Consider the following 21,589-nt stretch of genomic DNA (forward strand, 5'->3'; position numbering starts at 1 on the left):
GTACTTCTTCATCGTTATATTGCAGACATTATTAGAACTTATAGAATTGAAGAGTTGTCTCCCCAGATATTTACTTTGGAAAATAAAATTCCTAATATACATGATTTTCTTCTTTTGTTTGTTGTGACAATAGATCCCATCTTGCATTCCATTTAGTAATAGTTTTTTTAATTATGATTTTTACTTATAAAATCATATAAGTGCTTCATCTAGAAGTTTTCTAACTAACTCTTCCTATTGCTTCCCTTTAAGCTAGCTATATTTTTATTTTAAAATAAATAAAAACTTGATCTTGGAATATCTATCTCAGGACATACCTGCCAAGGCCTAAACGGTCCCAATTAAGATTTAGTATTTTTATGTGTATTATGGTCATATATGTGTTCTGCAAGCCCACCTTGCCCCATCTTCAAAGTTTTGTAATGTTTTCAAATAATTCTTCTGCAGAAATATCTCCTTGGGTTAAGTAAAGATTTCTTAGGACTCAAAAGCACTTACCAGAAAAGGAAAAAATTATAAATTGTACTTATAAAAATTAAAACTTCTCTTCAAAAGATACTGTTACAAAAATGAAAAGATTATCCACTGAATGGGAAAAACATTTGTAAAACAATATTGGATAAAGGAAGTATATCTAACATATTTATAACTGACAGTATTACATGCTGACAAGGTTACAGAGCAACACTTTGGAAAACAGTTTATCAAATACCAAAAATCTGTTGGCTTTTATAAAGGGGTATTTATTTGGGGTAAAAGATTACTGTTACAAGGCCCTAAGGAGTCCCATCAAGAGTGTTTTCTCACCAAAGGCTGTTGCCATGTGTTGAAGCAAGATGGCTGGCAATCTCTGCATGGTTTTTCCATCCTTCTTCCTCTTAAGGCTCTATGGGCTCAGCTTCTGATCTCAGCTGTAGGCTGGCACAGGGCTCATCTCTCTTCCCAGGGCTTTAGCTATTGAGCCTTCTCCTTTTGTCACATGGCAGGGTTGAAATAACCAGCTTCTCTCCTTCTATGCCTTCTTCCATGTCTTCTTGAGTGAGTGAGTGTTTATTATCAGCCCACCAAGGGGGCGGGGACTCAACTCTGAGTTATGCCCTACTGACATCAAACCAAGTCCCTAATCTTAACATAATTTAATCAAGGACATCTCAGTTGAATCTAATATAATCAAAGAGTACCAAATCCAGAGGAACAAACCAGTTTACAAACATAATATCTTTTTTGGAATTCAGAAATAATACCAAACTGCTACATACACTTATGTATGACTTAGCAATTCTACTTCTAGGTATTTAAGCAAAAGAATTGAAAAAGTTATAGCCATATAATATCTTATATATGAATATTTATAGTAGCTATATACATAAGTGCCCCTCAGTGGAAACAATCACATTATCCCACAACTAGGTCATCAATAAATAAACTCTTTTACCCCCATGGTATAGAAATAAAAAATGATGAATTACTGCTACGTGCATCAACATGAATATGAATCTCAAAAGCATTATGCTAAGTGAAAGTAACCAGACAGAAACATTTACATACTGTATGATTCCATTTATTTTGCAGTTTGAAAAAATAAAATAAAACTACAGGAAAAGAAATGGTTACCTGGTGTAGGTAGGGATTGTAAATTGATAACAAAAATGTAGGAAAAAACTTTTGGGGATTATAGAAATTTTGTATATCTTGATTATGGTCATGGTTAAAAGATTGTATACATATGTCAAAACTCATAGAACTCTAGAAAATGATTTTACTATTTTAAGTATTTCTTAATATATCTGATCAAAAGAAAAGTTAATTCTCCCAGAATTAGTTAAAGGGAGGCAGTTGGTTTAAAACATAATAATATTAAAATTCGAGAGAAACAGTCTCCATGGCTTATAGTTTATAAAGTTCAGTATCTCTTGAAATGCAAGAGTATAAAATATGTGCAGATTAGGTAAATTAAAAGAATGTTTTTTTGTCAGTGATATCCAAAGCTTTTATACATTTTTAAATATTTTTTCAAAAATGTAATTTTAATGAGTAGTCAGCCTTCACAAAATCATTTTTCTTCTACTCAGTTTATATTTGAGTAAACAAATCAAGCTTCTGTCTCACATTCAGAAAATATTAACCATAATGGTATCTTTGATGTATTTAATCTGTCGGGTTTTTTTTTTTATCTTTGTTAGATTATCTCCGTCAAAGTTATGGGCTATCTATGGACTTCAATTCGCCAAATGATTATAATAAATTGGTGCTTTCACTGTTATCTGGACTACCAAACGAAGTGGACTTTGCTATCAATGTATGCACTCTCCTATCAAATGAAAGCAAGCATGTCATGCAACTTGAAAAAGACCCTAAAATCATCACCTTATTACTTGCTAATGCTGGGGTGTTTGATGACAGTAAGTTTTTAACTGAATATATTTTGTAATTATTTATAAAAGTGTTATTAGGTAGATGTACATATTTAACACTTGTGAATATTAATCCAAATAGGTTTTTAAGGAGAAAATTTGTTTTTAATCATATATGTAATCAGCATTCTTTACTTGCTCTCATTATATTAAATGTATTATTTAAGATAATGAAGTTTTGCTTTTTTTAACCATAAACCTTTGAATAGTAATTTAATCTTATTAGAGCTTATGAAATAAATACCTTGGGTTTTTCTTGGGGAACATATGGGTTTTTTGATTTGAGAAGAGTGGTTGTTAAAAAAATTCTGATAAGGAAAACTAGGACCTGACAAGTTGTTTTCTGGAATTTATTTCTACTAGTGTGTAGCTATAGTTTTTAAGTAAATAAACCATTTAAATTAGATAGGTATTAGTTAAATAAACCATTTATTGGCTTATGTAAACTTTTTTGAATGTTTACTATCTAATCAAATATTTGATATCATTTTTACTTTAGAGTAGGTTTCTAAAAATCAAATTCTTCATTTTATTGGAAATAATCTCTGTTAATGCTAGACCAAATTACTCATTTATTTAATGGTAATTAAGGATTTGAAAAAATATGTCTTGAAATCTTTTCTTGCTCATACATTTTTTCTTTAAATATCTGTGTTAGTTAAGTGTTATCGATATAAAATTTTTCTTAGCTTCCCATCTGTCCCCTTATCCTGACCACAATGTAACTTCTTTTGCCAGAAGTATATTCTACTAAAGAATGTCTTGACACATACTGAAATTATTTTATCATATGGGAAACTACGTAGCATAGTAGACACAGTCTGAAAGAATTGCGTATAATATTATACAGATTCATGACAATTTTTGTTTTTATCTTTAAATAGAAAAGTGTTTACAAATGAATCCATTGGTCTAAAATTTGGTTTGAGCCCATTATTAATAAAACATAATTTTATTTGGGATTATCCAAGTAGTAGTTTTTGAAATTTGGCCTGTAATTATTTCATATGATAAAATTTTCAAGTTAGTTTAAATAAAAATTGAAAATTAATTTCTTGGTTATATAGAGGAGAAACCTAGATCATTACTTCTCATTTTCTACTGTAACTTTGAAATTTTTAATTTGATGGAGTTTTTATTTTCTTTTTATTTTTTTGTATAAGAAGTTGTAAGTTAACAAAACAATCATGCGTACCATACAGGATTCCCGTACATCACTCCATCACCAACCTTTTAAAGACGTTGTTATACATTTGTTTACAAATGATGAAGTTGATGATTTTTACTTTATTATTCATTGATTCCTGATTTTTTTATTTTGATTTTTCAAATACTTTTAGCATTTAATATAGAATGAAATTGAACATTGTCTCACATTTCTTAGAAACCTAGAAATGGGGTGTTTAGAAAGAATGCATGTATTCTCAAACTAGAATATTTTAATATCTTATAATCTAATCATTGAAAAAAGATGATGTATGAATAACTTAAGTTGGATTTATAATAGAAGTAATTTTACCTGCTTTTTGTGGACTAAGGAGTGGCATTCTTTAGACCCTGTTTATATTCTTGCTTTCTGTAAGCATTCTAATTATCTAAAAAGCCTAATTATGAGTCTGACAATCTAAAGCATTAATAAGTTAGCAAATGCTATGTAAGAAATGTTTCTATTATTCCAACAGTCTGAGAAGTTTAGAGTCCAGGTTACATAGGGACTTTGTGATGACCCTTAAAACAGTGGTTTTACTTTATGGAAGTAATAGGCTTGATTTCTTTAAACTTTGTTTTCCTTTAATTTTTAAAATATCAATGTTACAGATTACCCAGTTAACACAAGATACCTACAATAAGAATAAATTTAAGTTAATTAAAGATTTGCTTTTTCCCCTTATTTTTATTCATTCCTCAATCTTGGATTTGGGACAATGTCCACTCTGACTGCTGGCAGCTGAGGAGGGATGTAGATAATATGGGGCAGAGGAATGGAATTCTTTTAGCTTGCAGTTGATTATATTCCTTAGTTTTGGGAGGGGACTGGTCCATCATCATCGTTTTGTCAATCATCCAAGGCAGGCTGAAAGAACTGGAGATTGGAAGTTTACTGCTTACCTGCTAGATTTCAGGGCTCAATGATTTTGTTAAACTTTAGAGGTTTTGATTTATTATTTTAGGACATGAAATTTAATTGATAGACAAATGTAGTTGCCATTTCCTTTAGAAACAGTTTGTGTTTTTGAAGAAGTAAAACAAAAATCTATGACAAAAAAATTAATTTTGCATCTTACACTTTCATGCAATATTTTTTCCCAGTGACCTTTCTCTTTGTAAGGTATTATCAAGCAAAAGAAAAACCTTGTTTGTCTTCTAGAGATGTGTGGGCTTCATTTTTCTAGTTAAGTTGCTACTCACATATAAATTCAGTATTTTATAAAATGCTTCTTTCATATCTATTCTTTATATAATTTTCTCATAGCCTTAATAGCAATATCAATGCTCCTTAACAAATATAATGAAAATGTTTCTGTTTTTCACTCCTTTTAATATTTTGTCTATGAAAATTCTTATTCTAACCTAAGTACCATCTAAAATTTACTTACTCAATATTATCTAAATAGGTGTATACTTAAAGGAGATGTAAATAGTACAGGGTCAATAACTCTTCACAACAAAATATATGTTTGTTAACACTTGTCACAACACGTCTGATAGGAAGGTTTGATTTTATTTGTTAAGAGATACTGAAGTTCATAAAAACTAGTTTTCTTTTTAACATTTGCCACCATGATGTTTTCTTTCTGCGTTTTGATAGTAGCTTTCATTACTGAATTAATGGTAGTTGAAGCATTTACCTGATTTTTAAAGTATGTTACATAGTCACAATTGTATCATAGTGCTTTACTGTCTGGTTATGTACGGCACAAAATGAGCTAACAACGTAAAGGAGGAAAAAGTGTTATGGCTTGTACCCATATTCCTTAATCCTTTTTTTCGGGGGGGAGGGGGTGTTGGGGCCACAGCTGGGTGGGAGGGTTGGATGTTGTTAAGAAGAAGCTTTCAAAAATGGATTGAGAAACACAAACAAGGTATAGCTCTGGAAATTTTTTAAAGGAGATTTCATATTGTGGGAATTATGTCCAAGGAATGCCTGGCACTATAGTACTTGAGGTACAAATTACACAAATATATCAAAAATTAATAAGATTTTAAATTATAATTATCTGGCAATCAAATGTTAATATACTAGTTTGACTTTTTAGTATTTACCTACAAATGAAAACTTATGCCAAGTAACTATTCCTTACAGTACTTTTCATTTTTCTTTATTACCTGTACAGCTACTATGAAAATGAGTTGTGCATTTTTAGTTTGTAGAAATATGAAATTTTTTCTTTAATTCCTATGATTTAAATATGCTTCAAAAGGCATTATCATGACTCTTTATTATTTACTATAAAATAACTCCTAATAGGATATCTTAAAATGTAGTTTTACTGTTTTTCCAAGCCTACTTATTATTAAAGAATTAAATGAAAGAATTAATTCCATTTTACTGAATGTACTACTGATTCTTTTAGCTTTAGGATCCTTTTCTACTGTATTTGGAGAAGAATGGAAGGAGAAGACTGATAGAGATTTTGTTAAGGTAATTCATATGAATTAAAATTTTGAGCCAAAGTATCAATGGTTATTCAGTTTATATGCATGATGATGCCTATATTTTTATCTTTGGCATAATATGTAAAAATACTTCTTAATAAATTGTGGTTAAGTTGAATAAAATATTTTTAGAATATTTAACAGTGGAAATAAAGTTCTTATTTTATTATATGTTGATTTCTGAAATGATAGATCTAAAACAATAGCAATAAATAGTTGATTCACTCTTTCGTTAACCTTGACTCTGGAATGGGTTTCAGGGAGTTTTATTTTTATGCACGTTTTGAAAATGTGCATTTTAGGAAAGACAGAGGTTCTAGCTCTTTCATCACATTTTCAGAAGGATAAAAATCTAAAAGATTAGTAACTTTAGTATGGAAGAAAATTTCTGAAACTATTCTCTAAGCAAATCTAAATTATGATTTCAAGTAAGAAGATATAAAAAACTTTGAAGTAATGGTTTCCTTATACTTGTCAAACTCTTCCTGGCTTTCAATAACTATAGTTTGCTTCTTCTGCTTACTATCTAGAGTACAATCCACAATTATTACTAATCTACAATTATTAGTAATAGAACATGCATATTAAACATTGTCTGAAAACATTTTATTAGCCTAATGCATGAGAAACTTTTGTATTTTAGTACTTTACCTAACATTGTGTCGAGCTTTCCATTTTTTACTTCTTCAGATTAAATTTCTAAACCTATTTACTTCATTTTTTAAAGTTGTCAGTAAAAGCACCATGATATATGTGTGGATATTATTTTATTAATCACTCAAATATTAAAAAATAATTGCAGTGAGATTTTGGATAATGAGATAGGTGATAAATTTGGGTTAAAAGATTTGTTTTAAACTATCAACTAACATAGGATTTTTCTAGTTGCATTGTAAGTAAAGAAACATGAAATTGGGGTACATCTCTAGTGAGTTTAAAATATACTAAATTATAGAGTTTGTTTACCTTAGGTGAATTGTTTTAATAGGAGTCAAGATGTACTGAACATTTTTCTTTGAATATTGCTCGTCTTTTTAACTACTGCTGATATTTAATCAAAATATTTTGTGGCAGTCTATTTTAAGTGCTCTCTCAATTGTCTTTAGGAATAATAATGCTTCAAAACATTTTTTAAAAGTTTAATGTAAACTGACATGACTTCTTGAATTATTTTTAGGTTCATTTACCTAATGGTAATTTTTAACCATTAGAATTGCACATCTTCAAAAACTCCTTACAATCTGGTTCCTACCTAATAGTACCACTGAGGGACACTTTGTTTTTTAATGTAATAATTTTATTTACCTAAGAAGAAACACAAAGAGTTATAGTTAGATAGCATCACTGCTTTAGTTAAACTAATTTTGTATTAGGTACTGTTTTAGTTTCCTAGGCTGCTTAAAGCAGATACTGTTAAGTGGGTTGGCTTTAAACAACCACTGTTAGCTTTAAACAACCATTATCACGGTTTGAGGCCATGAGAGCGCCCAAATCAAGGAACCATCAAGGCAGAGCTTTATTTCAAAGATGTCTGCCGGTGATCCTTGGCTCTTCTGCTACATGGCAGGGTGCACATTGCTGCGTCTGCTGGTTTCTCCCTTCTCTTTCAGGTTTCCTTGCTTTCAGCATCTTGCTTCCATGACTTTCTCTCTCTCTATTCATTCCTTTTATAAAGGACTCCAGTAATAGGACTAGGGCCTATCCTGCCTGAGGGTGGTGCACACTCCAACTGAAGTAACCTTCTCAAAAGACCCTACTTAGAATGGGTTTACATCCTCAGAAATGGATTAGGTTAAGAATATGCTTTCCTGGGAGTATACACTGTTTCAAACCACCATAGGTACCTTGTGGATACCTTTAAATTCTGTCATGTGAAAATATTTTCTTTTCTTTCTGTGAAGAATATTACAGTCTATATGAATTTACCATATAACTTACCATTATAAAATATTTCAAACAAGAATCTATAATATAGTCTTTGGAAGTTTGTACAAGAACTGTATTTTAATGAGCTGATAACATTTGTGTTAAATAATGGAAGAAGAGAGGAAAAATTATTTTCATGCTTTTATAAAAGTAATTGTGAACACAATGAAAAGTTAGAATATATAACAAATGGTAAAAATTAAATCACTATTAATCCCCCATCTAAAAATAAACTATTAATATTTTATATGTATCCATCAAGTTCTTTCTATGCAAATAATATGTTTTTAAATTGTATTCTAAACTTAATTTGTAGCTTGCCCTTTCACTTACTATATTGTGAGTTTTTCTTCTCAACCTTAAATAATCTTTAATACTTTGGCTCCTTATGTCATATTAGAAACATTATTCATGTAAACAATCCATGTTTTAGAAATTAAGGTTGTTTACTGGTTTCATGATTATAAACCTAGCTGGGATGAAACATAATAGCTGCTTCTTCAAGAATACAAAGGATTTTCTTAAGATAAATTCCTAAGAAGTAAAATTTCTGAGTCAAAGAGTATATTTAATCCTTTAAGAAAAGTATAACACCTTAATTGAGTTGTAAGATAAAATTACTTTTTTGGGGGGGGTAAAATTACTTTTTATATCAATGTGTGAAATAAAATTTGCATCCAAAAATAGCTAAAACTAGTGCTGTTTGAAATATTGTATAATCATTAAAAATTTGATAATACCCAATTAGTAGCTTTAAAATACTTTTTTTTCAAAGATAAATGGTTTGAACTATTTCACTTGGTTGTATGTCTTTTAAATTATTTTACAAATCAGTTTATCTATTTAACAAATATATACTGAACACTTTATAGGCATGGAAAAAAAACAAGATGGCTGCTCTCATGAAATTTTCTTTCTAGTTCAGAAAGACAATAAAACAGTGTAGTTTGAAGATTTAACAAGTACTGTGAAGAAAATAAGGCAAGATAACGTGATAGAGACTTAAGAGACACATGATAACATTGGTAACATTTGATAGTGTGGTAAAGAAAGGCTTTTCTAAAGAGATAAATCAATGATTTTGGGTAGATTTGAATGGTAAGAGATCAACCATATAGTTAGCTAGAGGAAGAGCTTTTCAAACACAGATTAGCAGGTGCAAATGCTCTGAAATAAAGAAAGTATGCTTATGTTGTGAGGACTAAGGAAAGTAGTAGCAGACAGATGTGCATATTTAGAATATGCATACACAGTTAAGAGAAAACTCTGATTAATACCAAAAGAAATTATATATTTTATGTATAACTATATATTTATATATTGTTTAAAAATGAATGTATATTGCATGTATTAAAACTAAGCTTCAGGATACATTTAATTTTTTTTCCTTAATAACTTTCCCCCTGATTCCTTTACAATTTTTTTCTTAAATCATAATATATACTTAGAAAAGTCCATATAACTGTACAGCTCAATAAATGTTTACAAACTGAATACTCCAGTGAAATCATAACCCAGATCAAGAAAAAAAACGTTATCAGCACCTCTGAAGGATCCCTCCTCATTCCCCCTTGCAGTTACTCCTTTTATGCTTCCTTACCTGCTCCTCCCACCCCCACCCACTCACCCAGTGCTTCTTTTCTTTTGGGTAACATGTTTGTGAGAAATTCATCCATGTTTTTCTAAATATTTGTAATTCTTACTGCTGTATAGCATTCCTTTTTATGGATATACAGCAATTTATTTATTTTTCCTATCTACTTTAAATAGAGCAGTAAGGACTGGTTTATTCATTTGGAAACAAACAATGCTATTCTGAAAGATTTTGTACATGTCCTTTGGTGAATATGTGCATTTCTGTTAAGTAATAGACCTAAAAGTGGAACTGCAGTGTTATAGGGTATGCATGTATTCAGCTTTAAGAGATACTGCCAAATAGGTTTTTTCTCTCTCACCAGAGTTTCAGTTGTTCAATATTGCTGACATTTTTTGTTGTCCCTTTAATTTTAACCATGTGGTGGTCTGAGGTGTTATTGCATGTTGGTTTTAATTTCCTTTGTTCCTGATGAATGAAATGTAAACTCCCTTTGGGTTTTTAGGTAGCCTCTTTTGTAAAGTGTGTATATTTTTATTTGGCCCATTTTTCTTTTAGATTATTTGTCTTGTTGATTTGCAGTAGCACTTTATATAATTTTGGATAAAAGTCTTTTTTTAAAGACCTATCTTCTACATTTTTCATTTTTAATGGTGTCTTTTGATGAACATAATTAGTTCTCAGTTTTAATATAGTCCTTGTATTGGAGTTTTTAAGTTAGCACTTTTTATGTCCTTCTTACAAAATTTTGCATACCCCAAAGTAAATAAGGTATTCATTTTTTTTTAACTTCTCTTTTATCTTTCACATTTACACTTGCAATTCATATAGAATTATTTTGTGTGTGTATAGTGTTAGTTAGGGGTCATGTTTTTTTTCCATATGGATAACCAGTTAAGCTGGCATCATATTATGAAAAAAAAAACATTTCCCCCACTGTATTGCAATAATAGCTATGTTGTAACGTAGCTGATAATATAAATATGGCTTTCTTTCTAGACTCTATATTATTCTGTTCCATTGGTTTATTTGCCCACGTTGGAGATGTAAAGTACAAGATTTTTAGCCAAAAAGTTAAAATTATCCCTATTGAAATTTCAATAAAAATTTATATTTTTTAACTGGAGAAAATAATCATTTATTTTCTTCATTGTTAATCCATTTTTTAAATTATTTTTATTAAAGTTAATAGATCACATAACATGTTTCATTAAAAAAATTATATGAGTTTCCCATATAGCCCATACCTCACCCCCCACCCCCATCATTTTTGTAAATTGTATTTTTTTGAAGATACTTACATACAAAAAAAGGTTATACTATAAAAAGCTTAAGAGGTTCCTGTGTATCCCCCACCCCCCACCCCACTTCTCCCACACAACCTCCCCCATCATAGTGGCACATACATCGCAATCGGTGAACACATTTTAGACCCTGCTGTACCACGTGGATAATAGTTTACTCTGTAGTTCACATTCTCCCCCAGTACCTTCAGTGGGTTATGGCAGGATATATAATACCCAGCATCTGACCCTGCAATAGCATTTAGGACAACTACAAAGTCCCAAAAATGCCCCCTCATCACATCTCTTCTTCCCATTCCCTGCCCTCAACAACTACTGTGGTCACTTTCTCCCCAGCAATGATACAATTTCTTCTATTAGTAGTCACAAAAGTTTTGTAGTAGAATATCAGTAAGTCCACTCTAATCCATATTTTATTCCTCTATTCTGTGGGCCCTGGGATGGTGATGTCCACTCCAACTCTATATCAAGAGGGGGTTTAGATTAGATTCCACATGGATGGTGGATGCAGTTCTCCTGCTTGCAATTGTAGGCACCCTCGGTTCCCTGGTGTGGTGATTGACCATCTTCACCTCCCTGTTAGCTGAACTGCATAAGTCCAACGAACAAGAGAGTAGGAGTTGCAACTCTGCTGAGGCTTAGGGCCCAGCTGGCATATGGACAGTCCAGAGATTCAAGTCTCCTGAGTATACACTAACCCCAGCACCAACCAAAGGTTCAGTAAAAGTGACAGAAGAGACATGTGTAGAAAGGTCACATCTGAGTCCAACTCCATCAGGGACACAAATTTCAAAGTAGGGTCCACTGACATCCTGAGCTCCAGAGCTATCTGCCATAACCATCCCTGTGGGCCTCTGTAGCCCTCAGGAGAACCAGTACCTGGGGTTGTATACACTTTAGCTGTTTCTGGGGTCCTCCTGAGGAGTGCATAAGCGTGATCCCTCTGATGACCTCCTGGCTTTTTTGAAGACTCTTAGCCATATAAACTCATTTGTCTTTGCCTTTTCTCCCTTTTATTCAAGGTCAAAAAGCTATTTTTAACACATGATCCTACATGTGGGCTGAGATATTCTGCTTGTCTGAGTTAGCCCTTTTATTCAAAGTCTTTTTTCTATTTACATCACCAGCTGGTGCTTGGTAGTAATTCCCTCGGCACCAGGGAGGTTCATCCCCAAGAGTCATGTCCCACACTGGGGGGAATGTAATGCATTTACATGCTGAGTTTGGCTTAGAAAGTGGCCATATTGGAACAACATGGAGGCTCTCAGGCGGTAACTCTTGGGCACCCTGCAGCTCTAGGCCTAGTTCGTATTTTAGGCACACAGACTCAGAGGCATAGTCATCAGAATCAAGGGCTCATTGTTGGAAAACCCTTCTTCGTTGGTCTTTGCCGTAGCACTTGGGGGATTGTTGCTGTTCCATTGGGGAATGTGATAGAGCTTCCCTGGCTAGGAACTCAGCACTCCCTCAGTTGTCATTTGTAACTGTTATCCAAACATTTTTATGTCCCCTATATGCATGCTCTGGAGAACTCCCTCCCAACCATGTGCCCCCCCCCTCATCAATAACACCCCACACCAGTGTTCCTCCCCTGCCATCATTGAATTCAACAATGAAGCCTAATATATTGCCCAATTCAATTAATAGGAAAATGAAATATAGTGATGGGTTTAAAGATTAGAAGTATACATACTAATTTAGAAATACTAAGATAAAATAAAAATAAATTGGTGTATTAATAAAAATGAACAATATTATAAAGATTTGTTTTTAACATTTTGCCTTTCATCACTATAATAGTTGTTGCCCTGTACATACAGTGTCAAGGCACTTTGTCTTTTTTTTAAGATTTTTTAAAAAAATTTCTCTCCCCTCCCCTCCCCCTCGCCCCAGTTGTCTGTTCTCTGTGTCCATGTGCTGCGTGTTCTTCTTTTTGTCCGCTCTGCTGTTGTCAGCGGCATGGGAATCTGTGTTTCTTTTTTTATTGTGTCATCTTGCTGCGTCAGCTCTCCATGTGTGCAGCGCCACACTTGGGCAGGCTGTACTTTTTCGCGCTGGGCTGCTCTCCTTACAAGGGCGCACTCCTTGCGCATAGGGCTCCCCTACACTGGGGACACCCCTACATGGCAGGGCACTCCTTGCACACATCAGCATTGCGCATGGGCCAGCTCCACACGGGTCAAGGAGGCCCGGGAGTTTGAACCACGGACCTCCCATGTGATAGACGGACGCCCTAACCACTGGGCCAAGTCCACTTCCCTCTAAGGGCACTTTCATTTCTTCCTCAGTGTCTACTTCCTTTTTAGAAAAAAAATTTTTTCCTAATTTTTAATTTTGTCTTCAAAAAAGTTTCAGATCACAGTAATTCACATATACAATATATGGATTCTCATATATCCAATATCAAACCCTTTCGCCCTTCCCCAGCAATGATCTTTTTACATGTCCATGTTACATTTGCTGCAGCTGATGTACAGATTTTGAAACATGACTTTCAAACATGGTTCCTGTTATCTCACTTTTAAAACCCCAGAAAGCAGGCATTTTAATATAACATAAATATAATATGTTTTTCCCCCATTCCTTCTTGCATATCCCATCTTCTTTCTCAATTTATGGTCTTTCTTCCTTAAGTATTTCCTCCTTTTTAACAAGTTCAAGTACAATCGTCTTCTTGGAAAAATTCTGAGGTTTTGATTGTCCTTATTTTATCCTCATTCTATTCATGGAATACTAGGTTGTAAGTTATTTTTCTTTCGTTCCTGTCATTTTGTTGTATTTTACTTTCCTTTTTAAGTAATCTCTTTCTTTTTTGTTTATTTTGTATCTTCTGTTTGTCTTTGGTGCAACGATGTAACCAGTTGTAGATTTTCTTTTGCCATTCCATAGTTGGACTTTCTCATTCTGTCCTCCATGTTTCTTAACCTCTCTTTTTTATATTTCATCTTTTTAACGCTCAACAATATTGGTAAGTTCTTCAGGATTGTTTTTCAGTTCACTTATTCTCTGTTCATCTGTGTCTAATATGCCTCTTCTCTCATTTAAGTTTTTTAATTCAGTGACATTGTTTGAATGTCCAGATGTTCTCTCAGTTCTTTTTCAAATCTGTCCTTTTTTGATCTTCTACTTTTATGCCTTTATGCCTTTAATTACTTCAAATATATATTAAAATAAATATATAATATACCTATATAAAATATATATGTATATACACACATCTGATATAATTATATATTCTATATTCTTTGAGTTTAATTTGCTGTACTTTGTCTAACTTCTGGAAGCGATGCTTAGATCATTGAATTTGCTTTTATTTTGTTCTGTTATATATCCTGATTCTACTCACTCTGACTCACAATGGATTATTCCCTGTGTTTTATAATGACTAGCAAATTTCAGGAGCCCTGCATCTGTGGGATATTTGTACAGCTTGGGCTGAATATTTATCTCTCCAAGGCCTGAAGGAAAATACTTGCCCCAAATAACTTTATGTTAATTTCTTCACTGGGGTTTTTCTGTTGACTGGGCTAGTAAAATGAAAACCAAGAACATTATAGAGCAGACCAGAGGGAAAAAAATTAGGGGGTTTTCTTTTTAAGCCAAGCTCAAGTAGAGATAGTCAAGCTCCTTTGTCTTTTCTTCTTTGAGGAAATTAGACCTTCACTTTTCTCAACATTATACAGAGTTCCTTCCTAATTCCCCATTTCACAAACTATCCTGTCTTCACCTTACTGATCAAATCCAAGTGCTTTTTTTATAGAATTAGGAGAGTATTTTCTTTTTTCCAGAAACTTGATGATCAAAGTTTAAGTTCCACAAAACATTTACTTAAAGGTGCACGCACAATAGGGAATAGGGGGTTGTCAGTATTATCTCTAATAATCACATGAAATCAAGAAGACAAATATTTTGAAGAAGATTAAATGATCACCCTTATTTGTATATTTAATTTTCATTTCTACTTTTAGCTTTATAATTATTTTTGTATTTTTATTCTTTGTTAACTTTAATGCGGTTTTTTCTAACTTCTAGAGCTGATGCTAGATCACTGATATAATGTTTGTTTGTTTGTTTTGTTTTTGTGAGGTACCAGGACTGGGGAATGAACCCTAAATCTAGTGTATGGGAAGTGAGCACTCAACCACTGAGCCACATCGGCTCCCATGAGTTGGTTATTTCATGTCTTTGCTTGTAGAAGGTGCCAGGAACTGAACCTGGGACCTCCCATGTGGGAAGGAGGCACTCAACTGCTGGAACCACATAGTTCATTGATATTTGCCTTTGTTTTGTTTTAATATATACATTCTAATACATTTAAAACCATAAAGTTCCCTCTAAGCACATTTTTAGCTTTATCATTTCAATTTTATTTGTCATGTTTTTGTTACCTCAATGTAAAATAACTTCTAATTTCCATTATGATTTCCTCTCTGACGTGCAGATTATTTAGAAGGGACTTTTCTTAATTTCCAAAAATAGTGAATATTTTTTTTGTTTTCTTAATGATACCTAAACGATTTTAACTGTTCAGAGAATATACTCCATACAATTTTAACTCTTGAAAAGTTTGACGCATTATTTTTAGACCAGCATTTGGCAGTTTTTATTATAAACGTTCCATGTGTTTTTGAAAAGAATAAATGTAATGAAGTTGTTGGGTGCAGATTTCTGTATTACGTCAGTTAGGTCACCACCATTCAGTCATGATTCTAATTTCTTCCACATCAGTACTGGCATTTTTGTTTTCTTGTTCCTACATTTACGGGTAGAGGAATATTAAAATCTCTTAGTTTGTGATTGTGCCAAGTTCTCTTTGTAGTTCTATAATATTGTCAGTTTTATATTATGAGACTGTGTTGTATAATGCACACATGTATAGTTGTTACAGTTTTCTTTCCAATTGAACCTATGAAATGTCCCTCTTTTTGCTTTAAATTCTTATTTTTTTGTCTGATATCAATATAACTACATCAGCTTTCCTTTGGTTAGTGCTTTGTATAGTTTATATTTTACTTGCAACCTTTTTTGACCCTTATATTTTAAATGAATTTTTTGTGAACAAGATATATTTGGACATTCTTTTTTTCCCCCCAGCATGACAAATTCTGCTTTTAAATTAATGCACTTCTTTCATTTACATTTAATATAATTTTTAAAGATATATTTGTTTTTAAATTTACTGTGGGAGGTCCTGGATCTGGTTCCTGATACCTCCTAGAAAAAATTAAAAACAAACAAGTAAAAAAAAAAAACCAACTGGGGAACCATTATAGCTCAGTGGTTGAGCCCCAGCTTCCCAAATACAAGGTCCCAGGTTCAATCCCTTGCCCTGGTACCTTAAAAAAAATTTTTTACTGTGTTTCTACATGGTGTCTATATTGGTTTCTATATGTCCTGCCTGTTCTGTTATTTTTTGTCCTTTTTCCTATCTTACCTTTTTCTGCACTGATTTGTCTGAATATTGATTATTATTGTATTTTCTTCCTTTATTATTTTAATAGTTTATGCTGTCTTTTCCTGTTCTCTCATCAGTTGCAATAGAGATCATAATTTCAGTTGTTAACAGATTTAGTAACCCCTTTTTTTTTTTTTTTAAAGATTTATTTTTATTTATTTAATTCCCCTCCCCTCCCCTGGTGGTCTGTTTTCTGTGTCTTTTTGCTGCGTCTTGTTTCTTTGTCCGCTTCTGTTGCCGTCAGAGCGGCACGGGAAGTGTGGGCGGCACCATTCCTGGGCAGGCTGCTCCCTCCTTCGCTCTGGGCAGCTCTCCTTACGGGTGCACTCCTTGCGCATGGGGCTCCCCTACGCGGGGGACACCCCTGTGTGGCACAGCACTCCTTGCGCGCATCAGCACTGCGCATGGGCCAGCTGCACACGGGTCAAGGAGGCCCGGGGCTTGAACCGTGGACCTCCCATGTGGTAGACTGACGCTCTAACCACTGGGCCAAAGTCCATTTCCCAGTAACCACTTCTTGACTAATGTTGGGGCCATGGCAAAATTCCATTTTCATGTGCTTTTTCTTGATTTTTATGCTACTATTGTTATACATTAATTTGTACTTTTATAGCCTTTTTAAGATACGATCTTACATCATTGGATTTCAACTTTTCTTATTTAATATCTACATATAAAGTTATGACTTTCCCTCTAAAAACTGTTTTAGCTGGAGCTCACAGATTTTGTTCTGTTGACTTTTCATTACCATTTAGTTCAAGATATTTCTCATTTTCTTCCTTGATTCATAGGTTATTTAGACACATACTATTTATTTTTTCAAATATATATGGATTTTTCAAATAGCTTTTTTATTACTACTATTACGGTTTCTAATATAATTCCATTGTGATCAGAGAATATATTGTATATGATTTCAGTTCCTTTAAACTTTTTTTTTTCTCTCCCTTTCCCCCCCCCCCCCCCCGCCCCCAGTTGTCTGTTCTCTGTGTCTATTTGCTGCGTTTCTTCTTTGTCCGCTTCTGTTGCTGTCAGCAGCACAGGACTCTGTGTTTCTTTTTGTTGCGTCGTCTTGTTGTGTCAGTTCTCCATGTGTGCGGCACCATTCTTGGGCAGGCTGCACTTTCTTTCATTCTGGGCAGCTCTCCTTATGGGGTGCACTCCTTGCGCGTGGGGCTCCCCTACGCGGGGACACCCCTGCATGGCACAGCACTCCTTGCACACATCAGCACTGCGCGTGGGCCAGCTGCACACGGGTCAAGGAGGCTCAGGGTTTGAACCGTGGACCTCCCATGTGGTAAAAGGACACCCTAATCACTGGGCCAAGTCTGCTTCCCTCCTTTAAACTCATAAGGACTTGTTTTATGGCCCAGGATATGATTTTCTTGTTGAAGATTCCATGTACACTTGAAAAGATTGTGTTCTATTGGATTTAATATCTATTAATATTAATTATGTCAAGCTCGTTGCTAGTGTTTTTCAAGACTTTTTGTATCATTACTGCTTTTCTATCTAATTCTATCATTTGCTGAGAAATGAATGTTGAAATCATTAACCTTAATTATGGATTTTCTTATATCCCCTTCCAGTTCCATCAGTTTTTGCTTCATGTATTTTGAAGCTTTGTTATTACATGCATGCATATTTAGGATTGTTAAATTTTCTAGATGAATTAAGGATTTAATCATTATGAAATCTTTCCCCTTATTTCCAGTACTATCCTTTGCCCTGAAGTTTACTTTGTGTGATAATACAGCTACCCAGCTTTCTTATGATTAATATTTTTATGATGTGTACTCCTTTCATCTATGTTTTTAAAGAGTGTTTCCTTAAGACAGCTTGTAGTTGGGTCTTGCTTTTTACACTTTATGAAATTATTTCTAAGGTTGAGTTCAGGCATTCTCAGCTTTTTCTTCCCCTCAAAATTTTATTTCACTTTCATGTTTGAAAGGTATTTTCCCTAGATAGAAAATTCTAGGTGTTAGGGTTTTGTGTAAGTACTTTAAAGATAGTATTTATCATCTGACTCATTGTTTCTGCGAAGTTAGTAGTTGTTATTATCATTGTTCTTCTATATATAATGTTTCCTCTGCTTTTAAGGTGTTCTGTTTTTCTCCAGTTTTAATTTGATTATGAAGTGTCTCGTTGGATTTTCTTTGTATGTATCTATAGCTTCTTGTATCTATGGATTTTAGCAGTTATTCCAAATTTTTCTTTTCTATTTTCTGGGGCTACATTTTTATGTACATAGACCAATGATAATGTCCTACTGGTCACTGTGGCTCTCTTCAGGTTTTTTGTTTGGTTGTTTTTTAGTCCTTGTTTTCTCTGTGTACTTCATTGTATTAATAGATAATTTCTGTGTCTTCATCTCTTCTCTTCCTAAGCTTATCACGTTTTTTCAGCTCTAAATGTTCCATTTGGTTCTCTTTTGCATTGTCTGTTTCTCTCAATTTTGTTCATCTTTTCTTTTAATTCCTTTAGTGTGTTTACTAATAGTGTTTTAAAGACCTTGTCTGCTAATTCCATAATCTTCGTTCTTTCTGGGTCTGTTTTGTCAACTGATTTTTCTTCTGTTTATGGGTCACATTTTCCTGCTTCTTTGTATGTCAAGTAATTTTTTGTTAGATATAGGCATAGTGAATATTACATTGTTGAATGTTTAAATTTTGTTACCTCTTAAGAATTTTGAATTTTGTTCTGGCCTGCTATTAATTGATATCTTAATCATCTTGATTCTTAAAAGTGTTTATTTGTTTAAGTTGTGTTATGGCAAATGTAGATTCACATTTACTTTAGGACTAGTTTGTCTCTACTCCTAACTTGTGGCCTTTCTAGGACCTCTGCAGAATGAGTTGGATATATAATTATATTTCTCTGTTTTGGAAATTGTTCTGCTTACAGCTCCACATAGTTGTTTTGTCACTTTTTATGCCTGGCATGGTGGAATTTCACCCTACACGTGTGCAGCTTAGTATTCAGTGAGTGAACTCTCAGTTATCCCTCTGATATTCATGGAGCCACAGAGACCTGTAGAATATCAGATTGTGGTACTCTTTATCTGCATATCCCTTCCCTTCCTGCAAAGTTGCTCTGCATATTCTAGCCACCTTAGTGGGGCTGAACTTCGATCTATTTCCTTCGCTTAGTGATAACTGTGATAATGTCTTCGGTTTCCCTTCCCTGTTCATAGGCTAGAAAGTGTGTGTCTACTTAGAAATCAGGGGCAATCATTGAGCTCACCTCATTTGTTTTCTGTTTTACAGTGACTATGTCTTTTCACTGCCTATTTTCCTATCTCTCACAATTGTTTCATATGTTTTGTTTTATGGTAGAATGACTAGTCTAGTAATTTACTCCATTATGAATAGAACAAAAGTCTCTTCAAAGCATTTTTTCTCAATTTCAGTTTTCCATATATTTTTTTACTCCATAAGATATTACTTTTACTGTTTTATACCTTAACTATTCATTTTGCGTAAACCACATCTACTTTTTTTTTTCCCACATCTACTTTTTAATTTATTTTTCTTAGGACAGGTTTGCTGGTGATTTTTCTCTGTTTTTGTTTATCAAAAATTGTGGGTTTTTTCACCTTCATTCTTCAAGAATAATTTCACTGTATAAATATTGTAGGTTAGCAGTTATTTTCTTCCATTTGTTGAAGATATCCATTTTCTTTTGGTTTCCATTATTGCTTTCACAAATTTTCTCATTTTAGTTGTTGCTCTTTTGAAGGTAATTTGAGCTTTTTTTAAAAAAAAAAAAAAAGATTTATTTATTCCTCTCCCCCCCCCCCAACCCCAGTTGTCTGTTCTCTGTGTCTATTTGCTACGTCTTTTTTGTCCGCTTCTGTTGTTGTCAGTGGCACAGGACTCTGTGTTTCTTTTGTTACGTCATTTTGTTGTGTCAGCTCTCCGTGTGGGTGGTGCCATTCCTGGGCAGGCTGCACTTTCTTTCGCGCTGGGAGGCTCTCCTTACGGGGCACACTCCTTGCGCGTGGGGCTCCCCTACACGGGGGTCACCCCTGCGTGGCACGGCACTCCTTGCACGCATCAGCACTGTGCATGGGCCAGCTCCACATGGGTCAAGGAGGCCTGGGGTTTGAACCGCGGACCTCCCATGTGGTAGACAGATGCCCTAACCACTGGGCCAAGTCCACTGCCCTTGAGCTTTTTTTTCTCTATCTGTATTAAAGATTTTTCTCTTTGTGGTTGCTTTTCAACAGTTTTATGATGATGTTTTCCTAGACTTTCTTTTCAATCTTTCTTGGATTTTGTAGTGTTCATTAAATCTGTAGATTGTCTTTTAAAATTCTATGCCCTTGTCTCTTCAGATAGTATTGTTTCTGCCCCATTCTCTCTCCTTCCAATTATGATATTTTCACTCTATGTGCTGTGCTTCATATGCTGTTCTCTGTTCATCCTGGGCTTCAGAGTTGATATTTTCTTCTGTTTTCTCTTTCAATTCACTAATATTCTCTCTTTCTCTCTCTCTCTTTCTCTCTCTTTCTCTTTCTCTCTCTCTCTTGTTTAAATTATGGCTCAATTTAATTGATGACCTATGTCTAGACCTATGTCTACATTTACATATCCTTTAAATATTATAAATAATAACTTACCTGATCTATAAATCAAGTATAAGGGATTTAAGTATTCAGGTTAACCTTTCTTTATATATTTACATTTTATTAAAGTGAAATCATATAATATGTTACACAGTATATTCAGTTCTTGGTAAGCACATTCATACAGTATTTGTACTTTTCTGTCAGTCTTCCCTCATTTAACATAATGTCCTCCAGGTTCATCCATGTTGCCATGTGCATATCTTCTTATAGCTACATAATATTCCATCATGTAAATAAACCACAGGTTGTTTATCCATTCTTCAGTTGATGGGCAAGGGTTTCCAACTTTTAGCAATCACGAATAATGCTGCTGTGAACTTAGGTGTACAGATATTTACTCGTGTCACTGTGCCCTCGGTTCTTGTTATATACCCAGTAGTGGTATTCCAGGGTCATGTGGCAAATTAACTTCTTTAAGAACTGCCAAATGGTCCACCACGGTGACTGTACCATTCTGCATTCCCACCACCAACAGTGAGTAAGTGTTCCTGTATCTCCATATCCTCTCCAACACTTATAGCTCTGTCTTTTTTATTTTTGAGCTTTCTTTTATTTTTTTCTCTTTTTTTTCCTCTGTTTTTTTTTTTAAATGTTACATTAAAAAAATAT

The 21,589-nt window shown here is 33.6% G+C and overlaps 1 protein-coding gene across 2 annotated transcripts in view; it reads left to right on the forward strand.

Moving 5' to 3' along the window:
- Positions 1-21,589, forward strand: part of ARID2 (AT-rich interaction domain 2) — a 230,771-nt gene that overhangs the window by 122,734 nt on the left and 86,448 nt on the right. For both annotated transcript variants that reach the window (XM_058307854.2, XM_071218789.1), the window contains 2 exons: positions 2,184-2,402; positions 5,990-6,057. In XM_058307854.2, the coding sequence (XP_058163837.1) occupies positions 2,184-2,402; positions 5,990-6,057 (287 nt within the window). The remainder of the gene's footprint in view (positions 1-2,183; positions 2,403-5,989; positions 6,058-21,589) is intronic.

The sequence above is a fragment of the Dasypus novemcinctus genome, chromosome 12 (genome assembly GCF_030445035.2).
Source record: "Dasypus novemcinctus isolate mDasNov1 chromosome 12, mDasNov1.1.hap2, whole genome shotgun sequence".
NCBI lineage: Eukaryota > Metazoa > Chordata > Mammalia > Cingulata > Dasypodidae > Dasypus > Dasypus novemcinctus.